This window comes from Narcine bancroftii, chromosome 11, assembly GCF_036971445.1.
Source record: "Narcine bancroftii isolate sNarBan1 chromosome 11, sNarBan1.hap1, whole genome shotgun sequence".
NCBI lineage: Eukaryota > Metazoa > Chordata > Chondrichthyes > Torpediniformes > Narcinidae > Narcine > Narcine bancroftii.
The window spans coordinates 9208863-9232789 of NC_091479.1; the positions used below are offsets into that span (position 1 = coordinate 9208863).

Sequence of the window (23927 nt, forward strand, 5' to 3'; positions counted from 1 at the left end):
AAGCAGGGACACCTTGAGAATTTGCAGTGGAGGGGAACAATAGAGAAAGACAAAGACTGCAGCATTGACGTCCAAATACCCTTCAACCCACAAAGATGATCCCAGCAAAAATGTCAACTGTCCATTTCCTTCCACAGTCAGTACTTTGTTTTCCTGCATCATGAATCCCAGTCACACTTCTTATAAAGCAGAAAAACATTATTCCACATAACACAAAGGGATCAGTGAGATGGCAACTAATTTTCTGGATGGTAAATATTAACTGATGAAGAGCTCCCTAGTGCCTCTATGCTTTAAGCATCATTGATTTGAGCTAAACATGTAACAACAGACCTGAGTTTAGTGTTTAATATTTAGAAGGAGCGAGCTCTGTATCTACAGTACGTGACATGGATATGCCTTGAGGAGTATGATCTATTTAATTTAATTTACTGGGATTTATAACATGATACTACTGCGTCTGCATTAATGACTATTAAACAGTTTGTGTGCGAATCATTATCTGTTTGGAGACAGGAAGGGAGTCAGAAGGAGTCCGTGGAAGGGAGTGACGCAATCTGTAACTTCTCCATGTTGGAGAGAGAGAAAAACATAAAAGACTGGGAGCACTCAGGAATTCAGGACATGTTCGTCAGTGGGGAGAAAACCAGAGTTGGTTTTGTTCAAGAACCCTTCTTCACAACTAGAACACAAATAGGTTTCAAATTGTAGAGCAGGAGAAGGGGATGTCTGTCTTAAGAGTACAAGCCAAGATTGCTTTAAAAACAGTCAATAAGAGACAAAAAAAATAAAGTGAATCAGGAATCGATGGAGAGAGAGAAAGAGGGAAAGAAAGAGAGAGAGAAAGATAGATTGGATAAGGATGGTTACCTGATTTTCTTTTCAAATAGCCTCCCATTTCAGCCCATGAGTCTGTGCCGCCCAATTTTCACCCAATTAATCTAGACCCCCGTACATTTTGAAGGGTGGGAGGGAAACTGGAGCCCCTGAGGAAAACTCACGCAGACATGGGGAGAACAGAAAGTTCCTTACAGATAGTCTGGGATTCAAACCCCTGTCCTGATCGCTGGCGCTGTAAAAGCATCGCGCTAACTGCTAATGCCAACCGCGATATGTTAAATTTAATATCAAGTTCCAAAACTGTAATGTAACTAGAGTGAAGGGGGAACATGGACTACTTTTCTCTCCACAGATGCTGACTGACCTACTGTTTCCAGCCATGTTCTATTTTTAGTTTAGATTTCTAGAATCTGCACATTTGTATTTTTTCCTCCAGTGGGAAGATGAGGTTCTGTTCCTCCAGGTTGGAGCAGAGTAGGAAACCAACAGCAGAGAGGACAGAATGGCAGTGGGATGGTGACAGAAAGCTTAAGGTGGCCACTGAGAAATGAATGGAAAAGTATTAGTCACCTGAAGAGCACCTTCTATCATGCAGCTGTACCGAGTCCCAGCCATGCATCTCTCGCTGGCCCATCAGATGGCATTCAATTTTAAAAGTAATTCAAGATTCAATTTACTACATGTAATAAAAGCAGTCATATTACACAAAATTGCTTTTGTGTGCTGGAAGGCAGACAGATTTGCCATCGGCAGAAATTGCCTGAAGCACCTCTCAAAGAAAGAGCAGCAAAAGAGTTTCCCCCAGAGTCACCAAGTATCTGTGGATTTGCCTCCAGCAGCCACACAGAGTCCAGTCCAAGCCATTGGCAACCTGAGCTCCAGATTAAAACTTCTGATACCATTAGGAACCCTTCAGCGTCCTCAGCACTCTCTCGTACCCCGGTTCCAATACCTGGTGCTCCTTCGACCAGTTTCGAGCCAGTTTCCGGCAGATCACAGCCTGGTGCAAGTCCCTTGACTGCAATATCCAGCAGTCTGCAGCCTCCGAGGGTTCCTCTCCTCGGGTCACCAGCAGCCCGCCACCTGTGTGGGTCCATCAGGTGCAGAACTCCTCATTGGTCTGCTGCCGTGTTTACCATCCCATGGGTCGCCTCCACTCCTTCTCAGACAGGGGTGGGGAGGGCGGTGGTCTCCCCATTTTCTGGTGCCCTGCACCAGTCCTCTGGTTCCCTGAAGTCTGCAATGCTTCACGGCTACTGAGATTCAGAGGTGCTACCATCTTGGGTCAAAATCCCGTGGTTCAGGGATTTTAAATAAAACTACCATCGGCTCCCTTAGTGGGCTGTTCAAAGCTTGTATGGACATGAAGGCAGTCATACTATGCAGATGAACCCCACGGGAGCACTGTTTCTCTGTTCCCTGCTCTCCATGGGTCCACACCAGTAGCTCACCTAAAATGCTGTTTTTCTCTCTCTCTCTAGATGCTGCCTGAATGGTTGAGTGTTTCAGTGTTTTGTTTTCTTATTTTTCTGCAATTTAAAAAAAAAATTCTTACTGTTGTTTTCAAGCGATTAAAAACAGTCCTGATTCTCCTTGTTCCTTATGGTCTGTAGATCAAGCCTCAAATCCCTAACCCCATCTGTGCCACAATCCTCCACATCTGTGATGTGCAGAAAAGATTTACTAGGATGTTGTCGGAACTGAGTTACAGGAAAAGAGCGAACAGGTTAGACTTTATTCCCCAGAGCAAAGAAGAATGAGGGGAGATTTTATAGAGAGGTATACAAAATTATGAGGGTATGGACAGAATAAATACAACTAGGCTTTTTCCCAATGAGGGTAGATGAGATACAAACCAGAGGACATGGATTGAGGGTGATAGGGGAAAAGGAGAGGGGGAACTTCTTCACACAGAGAGTGGTGGGAGTGTGCATCCCCAGGAACAGCCCATGGATCAAGAGTCCAATGTAATGGTGCTACTAGGGATGAACCACAACAAGGACCCTGGCATCCTTCTGCACACACACTTTGCGAATCTGCATTCAGCAAAGATGCGAGCAACTGTCTTGGAATAAAACATAAAATTCAGCAGGTACTGGGATTGAAGTAAAAACAATGCTGGAGAAACTCAGGAGGTCAAACAGGGTACTTTATATAGCAAAGATAAATAACCAACATTTCTGGCTTGAGCCTTCATCAAGTTATGTCTCCACTCCACCGCAGTCATCTCAAGGACAATGTGCTTGGAATTGATCTATCCTTTGATATCAAGACAAATTTATTGTCATCTGGTTGTGCATGTCCAACCTGACGAAACAGTGTCCTCCAGTCCTTGGTGCAAAACGTGTAGATGTGCATCAGACATAACACACATACAGATAAACAATGCAGGACAAATATTCATATATACAAATAAATAAATGGTGTTTCCTGAGTATGAGAGTCTCATATGGTTAGTGTGAGCCGTTCCTTTGGTCGTTCAGCGTTCTCACTGCTCGTGGGAAGAAGCTGTTCCTGTATTTCTTCCCCCATGAGAGCAGCTGAAAGATGCTGTGTGCTGGGTGGAAGGGGCCCTCAATGATTTTGCATGCCCTCTTCAGACTACGATCCTGGTAGATCACATCGATGGTTTGGGAGGCGGGAGAGAGACTCCAGTGATCCTTTCTGCCACTCTTTTTTTTAAAATTTGGTCATACAGGCCATTTTGGCCCACAAGTCCGTGCCACCCTGTTCACACCCAATTAACCTATACCCCCCGGTACATGGGAAGAAAGCGGAGACCCCGGGATTGTGCGGGGAGGTGAGACTAGAGAGGGGTGTTTGGTTCGGTGCGGACTAGAAGGGCCTAATGGCCTGTTTCCGTGCTGCAATTGTTATGTTAAAACCCACACAGACACGGGGAGAGCATAGGAACTCCTTACAGACGGTGCAGGATTTGAATCCCTGTCCCAATCAACTGCTACACCAACCAAGCCACCCTTATGGTCCTGCGGATTGACCTCTGATCCATTTCTCTACAGCAACATGCAATCACATGGCACAGTATGGTAACTGAGGACTTTTAATACTTGGAGCATCTTGTATACCTGTGCTGTTGTAGCAAATGTATAGGACAGAAAAGCAACCCCACTCCTACATTTGGGGGGGGGGGGGGGTGAATGGTCGCTCGTTCAGAGGGAGACTGAATGGTGAGCGACACAGCGCGTCAGTCTGCCAGGGGCAGGGGCTGGCCCGGGAAGCATCCACGCCCCTGTCCATCGCTGCCAGCCCGGCAGTTGTGCTTCCCGCGGGCGCTGTCCCTTCAGCACCACCGCGCTGCGCCGAATGAGATCCGCCCAGGCGCCGCCGCTGGCCGGATGGCCTCTGCTCCTACTCTTTGCAGGTCAGCTTAAATTCTGCAACTGCTGTTTCATCGGACCCATTGCGGTTCTGTCCTTCATTGTGCATTCCTTTCGATGGACAGAGATCCTGCTTTGGGGAGGGACAGTCCCGGGAACTAGTCCCCGTAAAAGCGGCACAAAGAACAACTTCTTTGCCCCGCTGCCCTCGGATTCCTAAATGAACCAGCTTTGACTTTCTTGCACCCTTTTCATGCTTTACAAAGGTTTGCACGGTGAAGCTGCCGACACCGAGTCTGGAGACTGGCTTTAATGCACTGAATTGGGATCCGGCGATCCAAAAATGTGCCTCCTTGGTTTGGGATTCCCACTCTCCCTGCACGTAATGTCCTTTGATACCGAGCTCTGGCTGCTTTCACTGGAAGTCATTGCTTTCTCGCTGTCTTGGAAAGGTGCTGTGGCTTTGGAAGGGGAGGAAAGATTGCTAGCCAAGCTCTTCCGCCACTACAACCAAGGCGTCCGTCCGGTGGAGAACGTTTCGGATTCAGTCATCGTGCACTTCGAGGTGTCGCTGTCTCAGCTCATCAAAGTGGTACAGTAACCCGGCCGGGCACCGTCTGCTGCCTTTTCCCGAGCCCTTCCCTGTCGCCGCCTTCCACCCTAACAAGGTTCTGCCTGATTTGTTACAGGATGAAGTCAACCAGATCATGGAAACGAACCTCTGGCTGAAACATGTGAGATTTCCACGTTGAAAGTTCTGTTTGCCAGCAAGACAGTGGTGCTCAACCCTTTTTCTTCCACTCCCACTCCACTTGAAGCATCTCTTACACAGAGCACCAAAAGGGTGGATGAGATTACTTAAAGTGGCCTGTGAGTGGAATGGAAAACAACCCCACTCCTACATTTGGGGGGGAGCTTGGATATCTGCCTTTGGCCGAGTTTACCATTGCTGCTTATCAAGCTGGTCCAAATCATTAACATGTTGGTGATTATTCACATGGGGGGGGGGCAACATCTGCTTTGGAGGGGGTGGTGATGAACAAAATGAGAGGAAATGAAATTGGTGAATTGCTGAACTGAGCAACATCTGTGGGGGGGGGGGGGGGGAAACATTCTGGCACCCGAAGGTATTGGGTTTCGGCACCAAACCAGAGACACAGAACTTCCATGCTGACCCAGGAAGAACAATTGCTACCAGGGAGAGTCAAATAAAACATCCCAACTTGGAGCAGGTTGATGCATAGAACATTCACTGGACATTCTCACGTTGTTATTCCTGTGCATACACACAGATAGCTTTTAAAACTAATTATATTTTTAATCAGCTGTGAAACCCTTCAGTATAATCCTGAAACACAAGCATTATTTATTTAGACATACAACACAGGTAACAGGCCCTTCCAGCCCACAAGCCCTCACCGCCCAAATACACCTGTGGGATCAATTAACCTACCAACTCTGCACATCTTTTAAAAGTGGGAGGAAACCGGAGCACCTGGAGGAAGCCCATGTCGACACAAGAATCAACTCCTGTCAGACAGTGTGGGATTCAAACCCTGCTCACTGGCACTTCCATGGTGATCTGCTAACCGTGGAACCTCACTCTTCTTCAGAAAACTCCGAACCCATCATGAAGAAGATTGAGGGGGGAATAGCACCATGGTAGTGCCAGTGACCAGGGTTTGAATCACGTGTCATGTGAGTGAAAATAAAAGTTGAGATCCACTAAATTCGATAGAATGTGGTTCCACTGACCTGACCCGGGGGGGGGGGGGGGGGGAAGAAAACTCTCTGCCCCTCAATTTTGTTAACCTTCATAAGGTAATCATTTAGCCTCTAGTGAGAATAAAATCAGCCTTTAGCCCCAAATTCATGGCAACAGCTAGTGAATCCCTTTCTGCATTCCCTCAGGCTACCCATCTTTCCTGTGGTGTGGCGACCAGAACTGGATACAACGGTTCAAGGGCAGACAACCAATGTTCATAGAGTTGCAACATGACAATCTTACTCTCAGTGCCCCAGAGTCAAGCTTATCAAATGTTCCTTCACCACCCCATCCACCTGTGTCCCCATTTTCAAGAGAGCTGAGGACTCCAAGGTCTCTCTGATATCTTATCCTCTTGAAATCTCTGCTATTTACTCTACATGTCCCACCAGCATTTGACCCTATTACAGGTATTTAATGAAATAAATCTAGAATTAAAAAGGTACCATAAGACAAAATAAAACAAATGTGAAACTTTGGATTGCAGTTTTAAAAAAAAGTGATTCACTGGTGTAAGAAAACAGAAGTCTGCAGACGCGATGATTGTAGCAAAATCACAAAATTGCTGGAGGAACACAGCAGGCCACGCAGCGTTCATAGGACATATAACCAATGTTTCGGGCCTGAGCTCTTCTTCAAGGTATCAGATCCTAGGAACGCTGTGTGACCTGCTGTGTTTCTCCAGCAATTTTGTGCTTTTAGTTTGATTCACTGGTGGCCTTTTGGGGAAGGAAACCAGGCATCTTTACTAGCACTGGCCTGTGTATTGTCCCTGACCAGGAGCAATACAATTGACTCTTTATGGCTTTTAGAAAGGGTCAGCTCCTATTGTTGTGTTTGAAGGCATTTTGGAAAGGACAATAAATGTTGCGTTACCCAACGACGTTCTTAACCCTTCAACGAAAAGTCAGCCCATCTGTTGACAATGGTCTTTTGTGCACAGTATCAGAGGGTTGCCTGAAGAACTGGACCCTTTAACCCAGCAAAAGCCTCACTTGGTGAGGCTATAAGAATGAGATGAACAGTCTCAGTGAAAATCTTGTAAATTTGTTTGAGTCAGGCAAGATTGCTTTTCACACACAGATGGATAGCATTGATTTTCCAGTGACCTGCGGGCTTTTCATTTCATGCACGGCAAATATAATTTATCAGTGGATGTTTAAGTCATTAGATAAAACTCACATTTCTAATTCAAAGTGATAATCACGTTATTCAAAAGCACTCAACTGCAAACAATCTTAGCAATTCCATGCGTTTAACTACATGTTCATATAAAAAAATGACAACATTTCTGGACAAATAGTAACATGTCATTGAGATGTTAGGTCACTGTCGAGATGAGTTAGCTCTGCTGCTTTCTCCGAGGACGTAGTCCGACCGTTTCCAGCATGCTCTAACTTGAATACAACAAACTTAGAATAGACAAGGTCTATATTGTCTTTTTTTGCTTCAAACAATGGTGAGGCAGACCAGTTTAAAATTTTGAAAAAAAAATGCATACAATATTCTTTTTTCTGGAATATCAAATGTGGTTCAATTATTTCCATTCATCTCTCTGAGTTACAAGGTTGAATTCAAATCCCACAAGAGATGTAGCGTAGAATTCAGAATAACACTCCAGTCCTGAGGGAACATTGTGCTGGTGTACACACGGACTTTCGAGTGGCTAGTGCAATTTGAGTGGAAAGATAGTTTGTCCGGGCGTCAGTAGTATTTATTTCTCAATAATTTTCAAAAGATAGATGATCTAGTTATTAACTCATGGGAGCTTACGATGTACAAGTTGGCTGCAATTCTTTTTCCATTTAATGTAATAAAAACTATAATTCAGATGCCACCAAGGAATGGTTCAAAGCAGTTATTGAACAGTGACTGTACTAAGGCCTCTTTGTCATTTTAGCCATATCCCTGTCCTTGCTGTCGAACTGAAAGGTCTCCAACACGAGTCTCCAACCTTAAACACAAGTTTGTTTTCTTACTGTTCTCCATCAAACTCAAAAGCACATTCATTTTGGATCATTATTATTTGTAGCTGATTATGCAAATTTATTACAATAATCTTCAGAATGGAAAATGATAACACTGTCCGGAATTAGCAGAATTCGATCATTTCAAGAGAAAATTGGAGACACAATGCAAGTGATCTATGCTTGTGCAACCACCACTAAGGGAAACTCAGGTCTTTCTTCCAACTCAGAGCAACTAAATTTTGTCTAACCTCAACATGAAGGAATTTAGATAGTGACACTGTCCTCTAGACCAGCAACAGGAGATGTACCTACCCTGCCACCCCATCCATCCCCAGGCCACAGACTGATATCATAAAATTTTATGTAGTCAGTAGGAGAGAAGTACAGAAGAAACCAACTAAACTACTTCACAGTGAAGGGGGCCCTTAAACTTTGAGCAGAGTCCATAGACAACAAAAAAAAAGTTGAGAATGACTGATCTAGACTAAGTGAGTCAGGGCAGCAAGAATGATCTCCTGGTGTTATTTAAAAATCATGACTGCGTTTGTAAAACTGTTCAACTGTATGGCTGTAGCACGCAAGAATTTTGATCCATCATTACATTGCAACTTCTGTGCCTAATAAATTCTTATACAAATACGTTACATTATCACAAGGCTCGTCAAATTTTAGATTCATTCACAGAAGCAGATCCTATGTCCCATTGAATCTACATCACCCATTCATATCAATTCAACATTAATCACATTTTTATTGTTCGCAATAGCGAGGGGTCCACTTCCCTCCCAACGAGGGGTCCACTTCCCTCCCAACGAGGGGTCCACTTCCCTCCCAACGAGGGGTCCACTTCCCTCCCAACGAGGGGTCCACTTCCCTCCCAACGAGGGGTCCACTTCCCTCCCAACGAGGGGTCCACTTCCCTCCCAACGAGGGGTCCACTTCCCTCCCAACGAGGGGTCCACTTCCCTCCCAACGAGGGGTCCACTTCCCTCCCAACGAGGGGTCCACTTCCCTCCCAACGAGGGGTCCACTTCCCTCCCAACGAGGGGTCCACTTCCCTCCCAACGAGGGGTCCACTTCCCTCCCAACGAGGGGTCCACTTCCCTCCCAACGAGGGGTCCACTTCCCTCCCAACGAGGGGTCCACTTCCCTCCCAACGAGGGGTCCACTTCCCTCCCAACGAGGGGTCCACTTCCCTCCCAACGAGGGGTCCACTTCCCTCCCAACGAGGGGTCCACTTCCCTCCCAACGAGGGGTCCACTTCCCTCCCAACGAGGGGTCCACTTCCCTCCCAACGAGGGGTCCACTTCCCTCCCAACGAGGGGTCCACTTCCCTCCCAACGAGGGGTCCACTTCCCTCCCAACGAGGGGTCCACTTCCCTCCCAACGAGGGGTCCACTTCCCTCCCAACGAGGGGTCCACTTCCCTCCCAACGAGGGGTCCACTTCCCTCCCAACGAGGGGTCCACTTCCCTCCCAACGAGGGGTCCACTTCCCTCCCAACGAGGGGTCCACTTCCCTCCCAACGAGGGGTCCACTTCCCTCCCAACGAGGGGTCCACTTCCCTCCCAACGAGGGGTCCACTTCCCTCCCAACGAGGGGTCCACTTCCCTCCCAACGAGGGGTCCACTTCCCTCCCAACGAGGGGTCCACTTCCCTCCCAACGAGGGGTCCACTTCCCTCCCAACGAGGGGTCCACTTCCCTCCCAACGAGGGGTCCACTTCCCTCCCAACGAGGGGTCCACTTCCCTCCCAACGAGGGGTCCACTTCCCTCCCAACGAGGGGTCCACTTCCCTCCCAACGAGGGGTCCACTTCCCTCCCAACGAGGGGTCCACTTCCCTCCCAACGAGGGGTCCACTTCCCTCCCAACGAGGGGTCCACTTCCCTCCCAACGAGGGGTCCACTTCCCTCCCAACGAGGGGTCCACTTCCCTCCCAACGAGGGGTCCACTTCCCTCCCAACGAGGGGTCCACTTCCCTCCCAACGAGGGGTCCACTTCCCTCCCAACGAGGGGTCCACTTCCCTCCCAACGAGGGGTCCACTTCCCTCCCAACGAGGGGTCCACTTCCCTCCCAACGAGGGGTCCACTTCCCTCCCAACGAGGGGTCCACTTCCCTCCCAACGAGGGGTCCACTTCCCTCCCAACGAGGGGTCCACTTCCCTCCCAACGAGGGGTCCACTTCCCTCCCAACGAGGGGTCCACTTCCCTCCCAACGAGGGGTCCACTTCCCTCCCAACGAGGGGTCCACTTCCCTCCCAACGAGGGGTCCACTTCCCTCCCAACGAGGGGTCCACTTCCCTCCCAACGAGGGGTCCACTTCCCTCCCAACGAGGGGTCCACTTCCCTCCCAACGAGGGGTCCACTTCCCTCCCAACGAGGGGTCCACTTCCCTCCCAACGAGGGGTCCACTTCCCTCCCAACGAGGGGTCCACTTCCCTCCCAACGAGGGGTCCACTTCCCTCCCAACGAGGGGTCCACTTCCCTCCCAACGAGGGGTCCACTTCCCTCCCAACGAGGGGTCCACTTCCCTCCCAACGAGGGGTCCACTTCCCTCCCAACGAGGGGTCCACTTCCCTCCCAACGAGGGGTCCACTTCCCTCCCAACGAGGGGTCCACTTCCCTCCCAACGAGGGGTCCACTTCCCTCCCAACGAGGGGTCCACTTCCCTCCCAACGAGGGGTCCACTTCCCTCCCAACGAGGGGTCCACTTCCCTCCCAACGAGGGGTCCACTTCCCTCCCAACGAGGGGTCCACTTCCCTCCCAACGAGGGGTCCACTTCCCTCCCAACGAGGGGTCCACTTCCCTCCCAACGAGGGGTCCACTTCCCTCCCAACGAGGGGTCCACTTCCCTCCCAACGAGGGGTCCACTTCCCTCCCAACGAGGGGTCCACTTCCCTCCCAACGAGGGGTCCACTTCCCTCCCAACGAGGGGTCCACTTCCCTCCCAACGAGGGGTCCACTTCCCTCCCAACGAGGGGTCCACTTCCCTCCCAACGAGGGGTCCACTTCCCTCCCAACGAGGGGTCCACTTCCCTCCCAACGAGGGGTCCACTTCCCTCCCAACGAGGGGTCCACTTCCCTCCCAACGAGGGGTCCACTTCCCTCCCAACGAGGGGTCCACTTCCCTCCCAACGAGGGGTCCACTTCCCTTTTGGGAAGTTACTACCGAAACTGCCCTCGTTCTTCCGTGACATACCTTGATTTTTTAAAATTCATCGACAGATGCGAGAACCACTGTTGATACCAGCATCCAGAACTGCTCTCGGACGGTCATCGTGATCAGCGTTCTTGGGCTTCAGCAGCTAACTCTGTGAATGTGCTCTCTCAATCCTGTTGGGGAAGGAGTTCCAGGATTTAGACCCAGTGAGGAGGATAAATAAGTAATGTATTTCCAAGGTGCAACTTAGGTTAATAGATCATCTGATTGCCCTCAACATTAAGGAAGTTGGACAGTGACCTCATCCTCAGCTTGAGATGTACGCACCCCCCTAACCCACCCTCAGGACATAGCACGTGGGGTGGGGGAGGGGAAAAGACAGACTGATATAAAATTTTTTTTACATACTCAGGAGAGAAGTATGGAAGAAACCAACTAAACTTGACTGCTTCACAGGGAAGGGAGCCCATCAACTTTGAGTACAAATCAACAAAACAGCGTTCTCCGGTCCTCAGTGCAAAACATGCAGATACACAATCAGACATCGCACACATACAGGACAAGTATTCAGAGATACAAATAAATAAAGTTTCATGAATATGTGAGTATCAGATGGTGAGTGGGATCAGTTTCTTGGGTCGTTCAGCGTTCTCACTGCCCGTGGGAAGAAGCTGCTCCTCAACCTGGTGGTGCTGGCTCTGATCGTCCTGGATCTCTTCCCTGATGGGAGTAGCGGAAACATGCTGTGTGCGTGCGGGGTGGCAGGGGTCCTCGATGATTTTGCGCACCCTCTTCAAATAATGATCCTGGTCGATCACATCAATTGTTGCTAATAAGGCCGATTACTGTTGTGCCATCTCCAAACTTGATGGCACTTAATCCATCAAAGGAGCTCAATAACTAAGGCAGATGTAGTGGGGGAGGGAGTGAACGTTTAGGGAGGGGGAGGGCAATCAACCCCGCCTAGTTTCTCTTGAATTGCTGATTGGTCTCCTAGCTTAGGATGGAATTCAGTAACGTGCCATACATTGGTCCTCATGAACCGATCAAATTATGGGGGGATGTGGGGGGAGGGAGGAAGTAAAATTTTCAGCTACCTCCATCTGTACTCTGACATATAATGAGCCGAGGAATAAGACATTCCTAAAAAGGACAAGGATTACCATACAATAGTTACAAATCCTCACTTTAAATTCACAAACTGTAATTTCACCACATGAATCTCACTGTGTACACCTTTATTTCATACAGATTTCTTCTTCTTTCTTTTCTTTCTTTGGCTTGGCTTCGCGGACGAAGATTTACGGAGGGGTAATGTCCACGTCAGCTGCAGGCTCGTTTGTGGCTGACAAGTCCGATGCGGGACAGGCAGACACGGTTGCAGCGGTTGCAGGGGAAAATTGGTGGGTTGGGGTTGGGTGTTGGGTTTTTCCTCCTTTGTCTTTTGTCAGTGAGGTGGGCAGTTCTTTTTAAAAACTTTCTTGGTTGGGAAATTAAAAAAAAAACTTGCTTACTTAACTTTTGTTTGTCTTTTATTTCCATCCTCAGCTATGGAATGACTACAGACTAAGATGGGATCCTGCCAAATACGAAGGCGTCAGCTTTATTAGAGTGCCTGCTGACAAAATCTGGAAGCCAGACATTATTTTGTACAACAAGTAAGAAATGTCTGCAAATCGCTGGCCCCAGATAGATTTTAATCTTTATCCATGTCAGTCTGCCAGCAACATAACTGAAATCCAGCGATGGATGAATTCCTGCAGCATTTTACTCTGAGCACAGGCCAACGACATATTTAGATTAGCTCTTCCATTTCTGACATACCTTTCAGAGCTCCATTGACCTTGTCCTCTGAGAGGACTGTGGAATCCTATTCAGGTTTAAAAAATGTTCTTGGATGAACGTTGGCCTGCTACAGCCTGCCAGGCTGTAGTCCAGGAGCTGAGGAGTGAGATTGGAAGGACAAACCAAGAAAGGACATACACAGTAAAGGGTAGGGCACTGAGGAGTGCAGTAGAACAGAAGGATCTGGTTATGTAGACACATAATTCCCTGAAAAGTGGTGTCACGGGGGGATAGGGTTGTAAAGAGAGCTTTTGGCATCTTGGCCTTCATAAATCAAAGTATTGAGTCTAGGAGTTGGGATGTTCTGGTAAAGTTGTACAAGACATTGATGAGGCCAAATTTGGAGGATTGTGTGCAGTTTTGGTCACTGAACTACAGGAAAGATATCAATAAGATTGAAAGAGTGCAGGGAAGATTTACTGGGATGTTGCCGGGACTTCAGGGACAGAGTTACAGGGAAAAGTTAAACAGATTAGGACTTTATTCCCTGGAGTGTAGAAAAATGAGGGGAGATTTAATAGAGATATTTAAAATTATAAGGGGGTAGACAAAGTAAATAGAGGTAGGCTTTTTCAACTGAAGGTAGGTGAGATACAAACTAGAGGACATGGGTTAAGAGTGAAAGGGGAAAAATTTAGGGGAAATGTGAGATGGGGGCGGACTTCTCCACAGAGAGTGGTGGGAATGCAGAATGCGCTGCCAGCTGAAGTGGTGAATATGGGCTCAATTTTAACATTTAAGAAGAGTTTGGACAGGTACATGGATGGGAGAGGTATGGAGGGCTCTGGACTGGGTGCAGGTCAGTGAGACTAGGCAGAAAAATGGTTTGGCACAGACTAAAAAGAGCAAGGGGCCTGTTTTCTGTGCTGCAATGTTCTATGGTTCTATTAGCCTGTCTGTTTTGTTGAACACAAGGGCTAAATAGCCATTTGAGCTTACATAATTCTATGACTTCCTGGAGATTTTGGGGTGGGTGTCAAGAAATGCCAGAACTGAATCGTGCACTCGTTTAGCACAGAAACAGGAACTTGAGGTCAAAGCCTCAAGATTTAGGGAAGTAGATTGAAGACAGAGATGAGGAGGCACTGCTTATCCCAGAGAGTGATGAATCTGTGGAATTCTCTGACCACCTAAACAGTCAGGCTGGCCCATTAAATACACTTGAGACACACATGGATACTAGACATTATAGATAATCATGTGTGCCGAGTGGTGTTATATAGATAAGTTACGTGCACAGTACCTGCTGAACCACTGAGCTGCTTCGGTTTCAGTAGTGTATAATTTTGACAGTTCATGGTATGTGAGGCCACTGCCCATTGTATCTAACCAGTGGTTCTCAACCTTTTTATCCCTCCCTCACATACCACTTTAAGAAATCCCAGAATAATTTAAGTAATCACAGAGCACCGACGGCACAGGATTTTTTTTTTTTTTTAAAAAGGCATATCACGGAAACAGGCCCTTCCAGCTCACAAGCCCCATGCTGCTTAATAACACCCAATTGACCTACAATCCATGTAGGTTTTGTAGGGCGGGAGGAACCTGGAGCCCCCGGAGGAAACCCACGCAGACATGGGAGAAGGTACAAACTCCTTACAGACAACACCAGATTCAAAACCCCGGTTGCTGTTGTGTTGGAAATATATCATGTCCAGTGGGTTCACAGACACAAGCCTTGACACGAGTGTCACAATTATTGTACACACGGAAATCAAACAGGGAAAGACATCAAATGGTACTTAATCAGTCTTATTACTTAATAGCTATAAAGGCATTCACATCGGATCCAGATTGGCATCCGTTACCAGTGGCAGACCATCTTCTATACATTACGAGACTTAAATACTATAACGGTGCAAGCAGGCACATCAGGTGCAAGGGTCCTCGATACCAATAGCTGCTTATCCTACCACACTCTCCCACACGTGCATCCATTCACAAACAGGGGCTTCAGTACTCACTTCTGATCCCTGTACCTCAGGGTGCAGCTCAGTGTTAACTAATATACAATTACTAATACACTCTAACAAGGCTGGGACTTAAATGCACACTCCCAGTTCCCTGCATCAACCAGATCAATGCTTAGTACTGCCAAACAATACTACAGCCTTGCTCCAAGTGTAGAGCACATCTTACCAGCAACTCCTCCGGTGATGTTCACAGTTCAGCAACCTGGCATACAGCAGTATTTGTAGTCAGGCCCAAGGAGCAGGTGTTAGGAGTTAATGCTGTTCTGAGCTGGGCAATGATAGCTGCCTCCTTCAAATGAGCCACTGGAAAGATGTGCACTAATGAATGGGTGGGGTCCAACCTTTAATGGCAGGTGATGCAAATTCTGACTAGGTTCCAGACAGGGAGGTCACATGATCCTCCACAATCCACATATAGCATTGGATAGGATAGTGGATGTAAAGAACTCCTTATGTCCACAGGAGTTCCCTGAAATACCAAGATGGGTTGTTAAGTGGTTAAAAAGGAAGATGAGATCATTGATTTTATTGGTCATGGTCCAGGCTAAGAGAAGAAAATGCTGGCCATAGACCAGCCCCTGACATTCTCATCCTTTGGATTGTGGTTCCAGTGCAGTTGCCAATTTCCCCATGAATGAACGGACCAAAGTGCTATTGATGCCCAACGGCACCGTGACCTGGAATTCACCGGTCACATTCAAGAGCTCCTGCAAGATGGACGTGACCTACTTCCCGTTCGACTACCAGAACTGCAGTATAAAGTTTGGTTCCTGGACCCACGACAAAGCCATAATTGACCTGGCCCCGATCGGCAGTGAAATCAACAGGAAGGACTTTTGGGAAAGTGGTGAATGGGCCATTATTGCCGCCCCGGGGTACAAACATGACATCAAATACAACTGCTGTGAAGAGATCTACACAGATATAACCTACTCCATTTACATGAGACGAACCCCTCTGTTCTACACCATCAACATGATCATCCCTTGCTTGATGATCTCTTTTCCAACCATACTGGTTTTCTGGCTGCCCTCGGATTGTGGGGAGAAGATAACTCTTTCTATTTCAGTTCTACTTTCACTCACAGTGTTTCTCCTGGGTATCACAGAAAGTGTGCCATCCACTTCCTTGGTGATCCCACTTATTGAGGAATATCTGCTTTTCAACTTGACCTTTGTGATACTGTCCATTATTATAACTGTGTTCGTGCTTAACGTCCACTATAGGAGGCCCACGACCCACACCATGCCAGCCTGGGTGAAATCCGTCTTCCTAAAGGTGCTGCCGAACATCTTGATCATGAAGAGGCCCGACGGGGGCAGTGAAGCTCGGGAAGAGCCGGCGGCCAACTTCCCCCGCAGCTCTGGCGACCTCTCCAACTCCTCGGAAAACTGCAGCCAGGACATACGATGCACTTGCAGGTGGAGAGCACCGGACACTGGTGTCTGTCCACCGTGGAGCTCCAGTTCAGAGTTCACAAATGCTTTGCCTGTGAATTTTGGACGACTTTCTGAAGTTCAAGAAGCTGCTAAGAGCATCACGCACGTCGTGGAAAGGATGAAGTTGCAGAATGACAACAAGGAGGTGAGAGAGCTAGATGTTACCTTTATTCTATGTATATACAGTATATTTCGACACAGACCATCTTTTGAGTTTGTAGATAGAAGCTTAAAGCACAGGAGCAAAAAGACACCATAAACCTCAAAGACTAATTCTGTCACATTGAAGTATTTCATCAAATTTTAGAAATCACCCTTGGAGAGGGTGAGAAGAGATTTTCTACAGTAATCCCAGGGGTATTAGTTACATAGATTGAAGAAACAGGGATCAAACACAGGAGTTTGTGAGTGGATCTGATTGAAGTATTTAAAGCCATGAAGAATGAAGGCAGAGTTGACAGAAACTACTGTATATATGTGCGGAATAGTCAAATTTTGTGGACCAATTTTTAAGGTAAAATTTAGGGGTTCAACTATTACAAGCATACTACTTTTGACTGCATTAAGTTGTTCGAGGTATTGGAACTGGAATGGTAAGTCCGCGCGCATTTGGGGTGTCGGGAGCTCGGATGGATGGGCAGGCAGCCGGGGCCTAGCCGAGAGTCCGTAGTTGGGGCGTCAGGGGCTCAGATGGGCAGGTGTCCTAAACTAGAGTCTAGGGTTGGAGTGTTGGATGGGCAGGCGGCCAGATGCTCGGATGGGAGGGTGGCCGAGACATCTGGAGCTTAGATAGGTGGGTGGTCGGGGATTTAGGAGCTCCAGTGGGTGGACAATCTTGGCCTAAGTGAGACATGGTAGTCGGGGCATCCAGTGGGCAGGAGGCTGGGGCCAAAATTGGGGGGTGGGGTTGACTTTTACACTGTGTCGACTGTTACTCGAGAATGTATGGTATTCCCATTGGTGGAGAGGTACAGAATGAGAGGACATAACCCATATTTAAACACAAGGTATGGTCAGAATCTGAAAGGCACTGCTGGGGATTGTGGTGTTGGCAGGTTCAAAAGGGAACTGGAGAGTAAAGGATGCAGAAATGAAATTAAACAAGTATTGAGATTCTGTCTTTGTAAAAGGCCCTCCCAGAAATACGAGTCCATAGATACCATATATACTCATGCAATAGTCAAATTTTGGGGACCAATTTTTTTGGATCAAATTTGGCAGGACGACTTTCACATGGGTCAAACTTTTGTCGTTTGAGGTGCCAGGAGCTTGGACCACAGGGACCGGGTGCTAAGTCCATGTTCAGAGTGCAGGGAGTTTGGATGAGCGGGCGGCCAGTGCGAGGATCTGTGGTCAGGGTATTGGGTGGTCTGGTGGATGGGCGGCTGATCCAAGGATGTGCGCTCAGGGAATTGGGAGCTCTAGTGGGCGGGAAGCCGGTGTTAAAATCTGTGGTCGAGATGTTGGGAGCTCGGATGGGCAGGTGGTCGGGGCCAAAATTAGGAGATAGACTCTTACACGGGATATACTGAAATGATGCGATTTTTGGCCCAAAATTGACTATTACAATATTTCAAAATAAATTCAACTCAAGGAAAATGAGCCAAAACCCCAATACAGATGTATGTGTAGGAAGGCATGGAGATAATTGGGGAAAAATGCATAGCCCAGAATGCCAGCTTGGTCAGCAGACAAGTTGGACCAAAGGTTCCATACAGTGTGGCTCAATGACTCTGTTCCAGAGCTTCGAAATAGATGGGCAAGGAGAGTTAACCTGAAAACACACAGAAATCCTGGAAGAACTCAACTGGTCTTGCAGCCATTGGCGTCACTTGGTGGGGGGGAGGGGGAGGGGTGTGTGGTGGATGGGGGGGTTCGGACCACACCGGTGACATCAAAATTTCAGCAGAAATTTATTTTTTATAAAAATATCCCTGTAGTTGGTTATAACAACAAAAACATTTTTTGTAAGCCAAGCTTAAATGTATCAATATACCTATGAGGCTAAAACTTATTGTTTGAATCTTCTAATGCAATTTGGTCAGAGCCATCCTTCCTCCTTCCCCCCTCCCCCCCCCCAACTCAGAGCCACCCCAAACATACAAGGAATACACAGCTGTTTCTTCTACGCTCATTACATGGGGGGGGGGGGGAGGGGGAAGAAATGACGCCATGAGTTACCCCCACTGGGTGACACCAACCCTTGTGACCCCACTGCTCGCATATAGGAGGTAAAAATATATTACCTACACTTTGGGCCTGAGCCCATCTTCAAGATACGAGTAAAAAAGGCTGAAGAGAATTTGCGGGTGGTCTCAGTCTGGCAGTGCATGAGACCATGGACAGACACGTCAGTCATGGAATGGGATAGGGAATTGAAATGGTTGGCCACTGGGGGATCCACGCTATTATAGTGGACGGAGCCAAGGTGCTCCTAGCAGTGATCTCCCGGTCTGTATCCAGTGTCTCCGATGTAGATGAGACCAGCACAGGAGCGCACCGGATGCAGATGATGACACCTGCACATTCGCAAGTGAGGTGTTGCTTCACTTGGAAGGGCAGTTTGGGGCCCTGAGGGTGGGCGCAAGTGGAGCATCTCCTGCAGGTGTCAAGGGGATGATTGGCGGGGAGGGAGGAGTGGACGAGGGAGTCACGGAAGGACCAGTCCCTGTGGAAGACAGACAGCGGAGGTGAGGGGAAGGAGAGAATCGATGTTTTGGTTATCATCTTCCAAAGCTCCATGGATTCTGCAATGATTCCTGCAGACTGACAGATGGCAATTCTGCTGGGATATTTGATAAAGAAGGGAGAGAGTAAACAGAGAACGACCAACTTGTTAACTGACATTTTAGTAGCTGGGAAAAAGGATGTGATATTTAGACATAGACATGTAGAAAAATATAATTGAGCAAAGACAACATGGATTTATGAAAAGAAACCGTGTTTAGCTAATCTACTGAAGTTCTTTAAGGATGTATTTGGCAGAGTAGAGTGGGTGCTCCTGTGCTAGAAACATACAGGAGTTTGCTGTGGGGCTTGTGAACCCCCCGTGCCAAGCAGCTCGGACACTGACTCGCATCCTTTCTGTCAGTGACGGCATTATTGGCACCTTTCCAGTGCCTTGTGATGCCTACTGCAAGTAAGGCAGCTCTCAGAAACCTAGAGGAGAGCAGCATTCCCAGTTGCATGGAATCAGACTCCACACCTGCAATATCAAACACAATTTTGGTTCCAAAGTAAACTTGGTTCTTTGGATATCAGGATTTCTATGTGTGGAGAGTTCCAGTAGTCCTGGCCAGCCACTCAACAGGGGCCCCACCCACCCCTCTGGGGGCCAGAGCACATTTCACTTAATGTAACGAATATATATATATTTTTAAAATGTAGTTGGTAGAAGTACTGAAGAAACCAACAATACGACTGGCCATAAAAGTTTGAGCAGAATCCTGAAGGGGCCATCGCCAAAAAAAACCTGCCGGTCTTGGGTTTTCTTTAAAGAATGAGAGGTTACCTAATTAGAACAATTTTGAAGGCTCGATGTGATGTTGGGGGGTGAAGGGGTCGGCTAAAACCAGGGGTCGGTCTCAAAAGCAATTTGGGACTGAAATGAGGGAGGATTTCTGTGCTCAAACATCTTTGCCATTTCTCCTTTGGAGATATGGTCACCAGTTTCTTTATTACAATTGAGATCAATGGGTGATTGAGGAATCAACTGGTCTAGTGATGGGGCTGGAACTGGCATTAGAGATAGAAGCCCTCCTGCCAATCCTCATGTGAAATGCAAAAACTTGATTCTACTGGTACAGAAGTATTCTCTCTCTTTGGCTTGGCTTTGCGGACGAAGATTTATGGAGGGGGTAAATGTCCACGTCAGCTGCAGACTCGTTTGTGGCTGACAAGTCCGATGCGGGACAGGCAGACACGGTTGCAGGGGAAAATTGGTGGGTTGGGGTTGGGTGTTGGGTTTTTCCTCCTTTGTCTTTTGTCAGTGAGGTATTAAAACTATAGGAAAGCACATGTAATAATGATATTTAGCTGGAAGAAAATATTGCAGAATGGTTCTTCATTTCGTTGAAGCTCTTTTCAACTTACTAGAGGCATTGATCTTGGGTTTCACAGGAGCAGGGTGACATCTGGTGGTTGGATGATTCTACTTCACTTTCAGCTTCGATTAGTGAAACGTTGCAATCGGATCCCAGCGTCTGCAGGCTCTTGCGTTTCCAAGCATTTACATTTGTTCTTTGCACACGTAACAAATGTGACGCAGAAAAGACTGTAAGCATCCTTCACTTGGAGTGCGACACGAAAGTCTGCAGACACTGTGACTGTAGTGAAAACACGGAAATGCTAGAGGAACTCAGCTGGTCTCGCAGCATCCACGGGAGGTTAAGATACACAAGACTAGAGCCCGTGGAGTTCACTTTGTTTCAACATGAGTTGATCCATTCTCCCACTCAGTCCCACTCCCCTGCCTTCTCTCTATAACCTTTGATCCCCTGACTATTCAGATACCTATAAATCTCCGCCTTAAATACACCCAACGACCTGGCCTCCCCAGACAACGTGGCAGCAAATTCCAGAAGTTCACCACTCTCTGCCTAAAGAAATTCCTCCGCCATCTTCACTTGAAGAAGGGCTCAGGCACAGAATGTCGCTTATGTATCTTTACCTCCTATGGACACTGCAAGACCGGCTAAGTTCCTCCACCACCTCTGTATTTTTACCATCCTTCACTTGTCCTCTTCTGACCGTTAACTTGTACTGATGCACAAAGACTGGGTGTCAGGTTTGATTCTGGATCAGTGCTCACTGGTTAGTGAAAACGAAGGTTCACTTTGTATCTAATCACACAGTCCCAGCAGAATTTGATGATTCAGTACATGGGGAGCTTTACTCTGCTATTTGGTGCTGTCACCGTCTTGATCAAGTAGAATGAGACATTCAGAGGGAATACTGCACCTGTCAGTATCGTACTATTTGAAGAGAACTTGCATAACCACATTTAGATATTGGTCATATGATTTCTGATCTTTCCTTTAATGGCATTCCCTTCAGATACAGGATGAATGGAAGTATGTTGCCTTGGTGATTGATCGGATCTTTCTCTGGATCTTTGTCTTGATGTGCATCCTAGGAACAACCACCTCATTCCTGCAACCGTTGATGTCCGCCAACGAGGTCTGAGCAGAGTTGGGGACACATAAACAATATATTGTGTTTAAGAACTGGACAAAATATAGGGAAATCTTGTGCATTAAAGAATTGGTGGTGTGGGGAGAGGATGGAGAGTTACGGTGCAGGGAAGTGAAGAACTGGAGATTCCAGAGAAAATGTACAGATTTCTGCAAACTATCTGTTACCCTCCTTTGTGCTTCAAGATTATGTTATTGTCATCTAATAAAGCAGAAAATGTGATATGATACAGAATTTCTTTTACTCTACTGTATGGCAGACAGATTCGTTATCAGCAAAAACCGCCCGGCACCCCTTGCAGCCAGAGAAAAGGAAGCAAGAGCTCCCACCAGGATTCCTGAATGTACTCAGCATCTGATGCCTCCAGCAACCCTCTCGCATCTCAGTTCCAATACCCCTTCAGCCAGTCACGAGCCAGCCTCCAGCAGTCTGCAGTGAAACACAAAAGTCTCCAGACACTGTGATTGGAGTAAAAGCACACCAAAATGCCTGAGGTACTCAGCCAGCCTTTTCTGTGGTCTACAGGAGAGCCTGGTGTAAGTCCTTTGACCGTAGTCACCATGCATGAGCTATGAATGCCTTGCTCTGATGTTAGATGGCACCTTGATAGAGATGCATGAAAATATGTCATCAAATTTTACTATGTAGAATCCAAGAAAGCAATTGCTGGGAAGATCTAGTGGGTCAAATGTGTCAGGAGTGACCAAGGAGAATTAAATAAGAAAATCTGCAGAGTCCTGATGTAGGGGTCAGGCCCGAAACATTGGTTACCCCTCATGTGTCATGCAGTTGACCAAGTGGAAGATGTGGTGAGAAGGAGAAGTGGGAAGGAGAGTGCAGAATAGAGGACTGTGAGTTCTCAGCTTCGAGCAACCTGGGAAAGTTGCACATTAATGTGTGAAACAAGAGAAATAAAACAGAACAAAGTCTGAAGCGAAGGATATAAATCCAAATAAATTACAACACAAAAATGGCATCAACTGAGCAGGGAGTGATCTCGGAGACTGCCAGTGATCTGCAAAACGGAGGTGACTGTCAGTTACCAAGCGATTAGTGTTCAAAAAATGGATCGCATACCAGTGAACTGACCTTTCTAGATTGAGTATTAACAAATTAAAATAGATTTGATCACTGGACCACAATATTTTTTTTCCCCAAAAGGTTTGCTTCCTGATATAAAACTGGAGATATTGACAGACAAATTCAATCTGAACACAAAGATAATTTCAGATTTACTGTATCACATAGAAAGTCGGAGAAACATTAAACATGCTAAATTCAATAAAAGTTAACTTAATCGCATATGACGCTGACACATTACGTTAGTTCAACCGACCCAAAAATGTTTTGCCGCTGATTTTCATTTGTACTCAGCATCTGATGCCTCTCATGACAGTGTACAACAATAGTTGGCCGGCACTGATGGATTCCAGTGGCCCTGATACAAATTTCCCATGGTCACAATGTCCTGGTGAAACCTTTCACCATGTTCGTCACTGACTGCTCCAAGATCAGCGGGGAAGGAGTCCAAGCGTGAATGGGGAAAATGAATTTTCAATGACATTACACTTCCCGGTTTTGTACACTTGAAATCACAAAAAGAATACGTGATAGGAAAACTTTATAAAGTGATCCATAAAATACACCCATTAGTTTTCAGGAAGCAAAATCTTTGTTGTCCAGTGGGACAGATTATGAATCCCAACGCAGTGAAGCCAGGTGAGAAACTAAAAACTAGAAATAACATTGCAGCTTCAATGCTACAAGAACCAGATCAGCTACACTAACAACCAGTGCCAATGAATTAAATTATTTATCACACGTGTCACAAGATGTAACAGCATAATCAGGCCATTTAACCCATCTCGTCTGCTGCACCATTCATTTTTCCTCTAACCCCATTCTCATGCCTTCTTCCCAAAACCATTGACACTCTTGCTAATCAAGATTTTTATCAACCTCTGCTTTAACTATACCTAATAACTTGCCCTGTGGCAATGAATTTCCCAGATTAATGATCCAGCAGATGGAGGCCACTCAGCCCATCAAGTCCACATTGCCATTCCATCATGAGCTGATCCAGACTCCCACTCACCCACCTTCCCCATAACCTTTGATACCCTGATTAGTCAGATACCTATCAATTTCTCCCTTAAGTACACGAACAACTTGGCCACAAGACACAGTGATAAACTTTGTATTGTGTGCTATACAGGCAAGTCAACCCAGACTTAAGAACAAAAAGGTGCAGAATGTAGTGATATAAACAGTGGAAGGATGGTGTCATATAACAAATGGGAAGTTTTATAAAGCGTCCAGACCCGAAACATTGACTGACCATGACATTATTACTGAGCTCCCCCTTGCTTCCTATACCCCCCCCAATCCTCTCATCTCCCAGCTT

The 23927-nt window shown here is 46.9% G+C and overlaps 1 protein-coding gene across 1 annotated transcript; it reads left to right on the plus strand.

The window, feature by feature from the left end:
- The first annotated feature begins 4632 nt into the window (after positions 1-4632).
- Positions 4633-21514, plus strand: LOC138745456 (neuronal acetylcholine receptor subunit alpha-3-like). The gene is made up of 5 exons (XM_069902518.1): positions 4633-4770; positions 4868-4912; positions 12622-12731; positions 15503-16475; positions 21386-21514. Exons 2-5 carry the CDS (start codon positions 4886-4888, stop codon positions 21512-21514), a joined length of 1239 nt encoding a protein of 412 aa, XP_069758619.1. The 5' UTR covers positions 4633-4770; positions 4868-4885.
- Positions 21515-23927: the final 2413 nt, after the last annotated feature.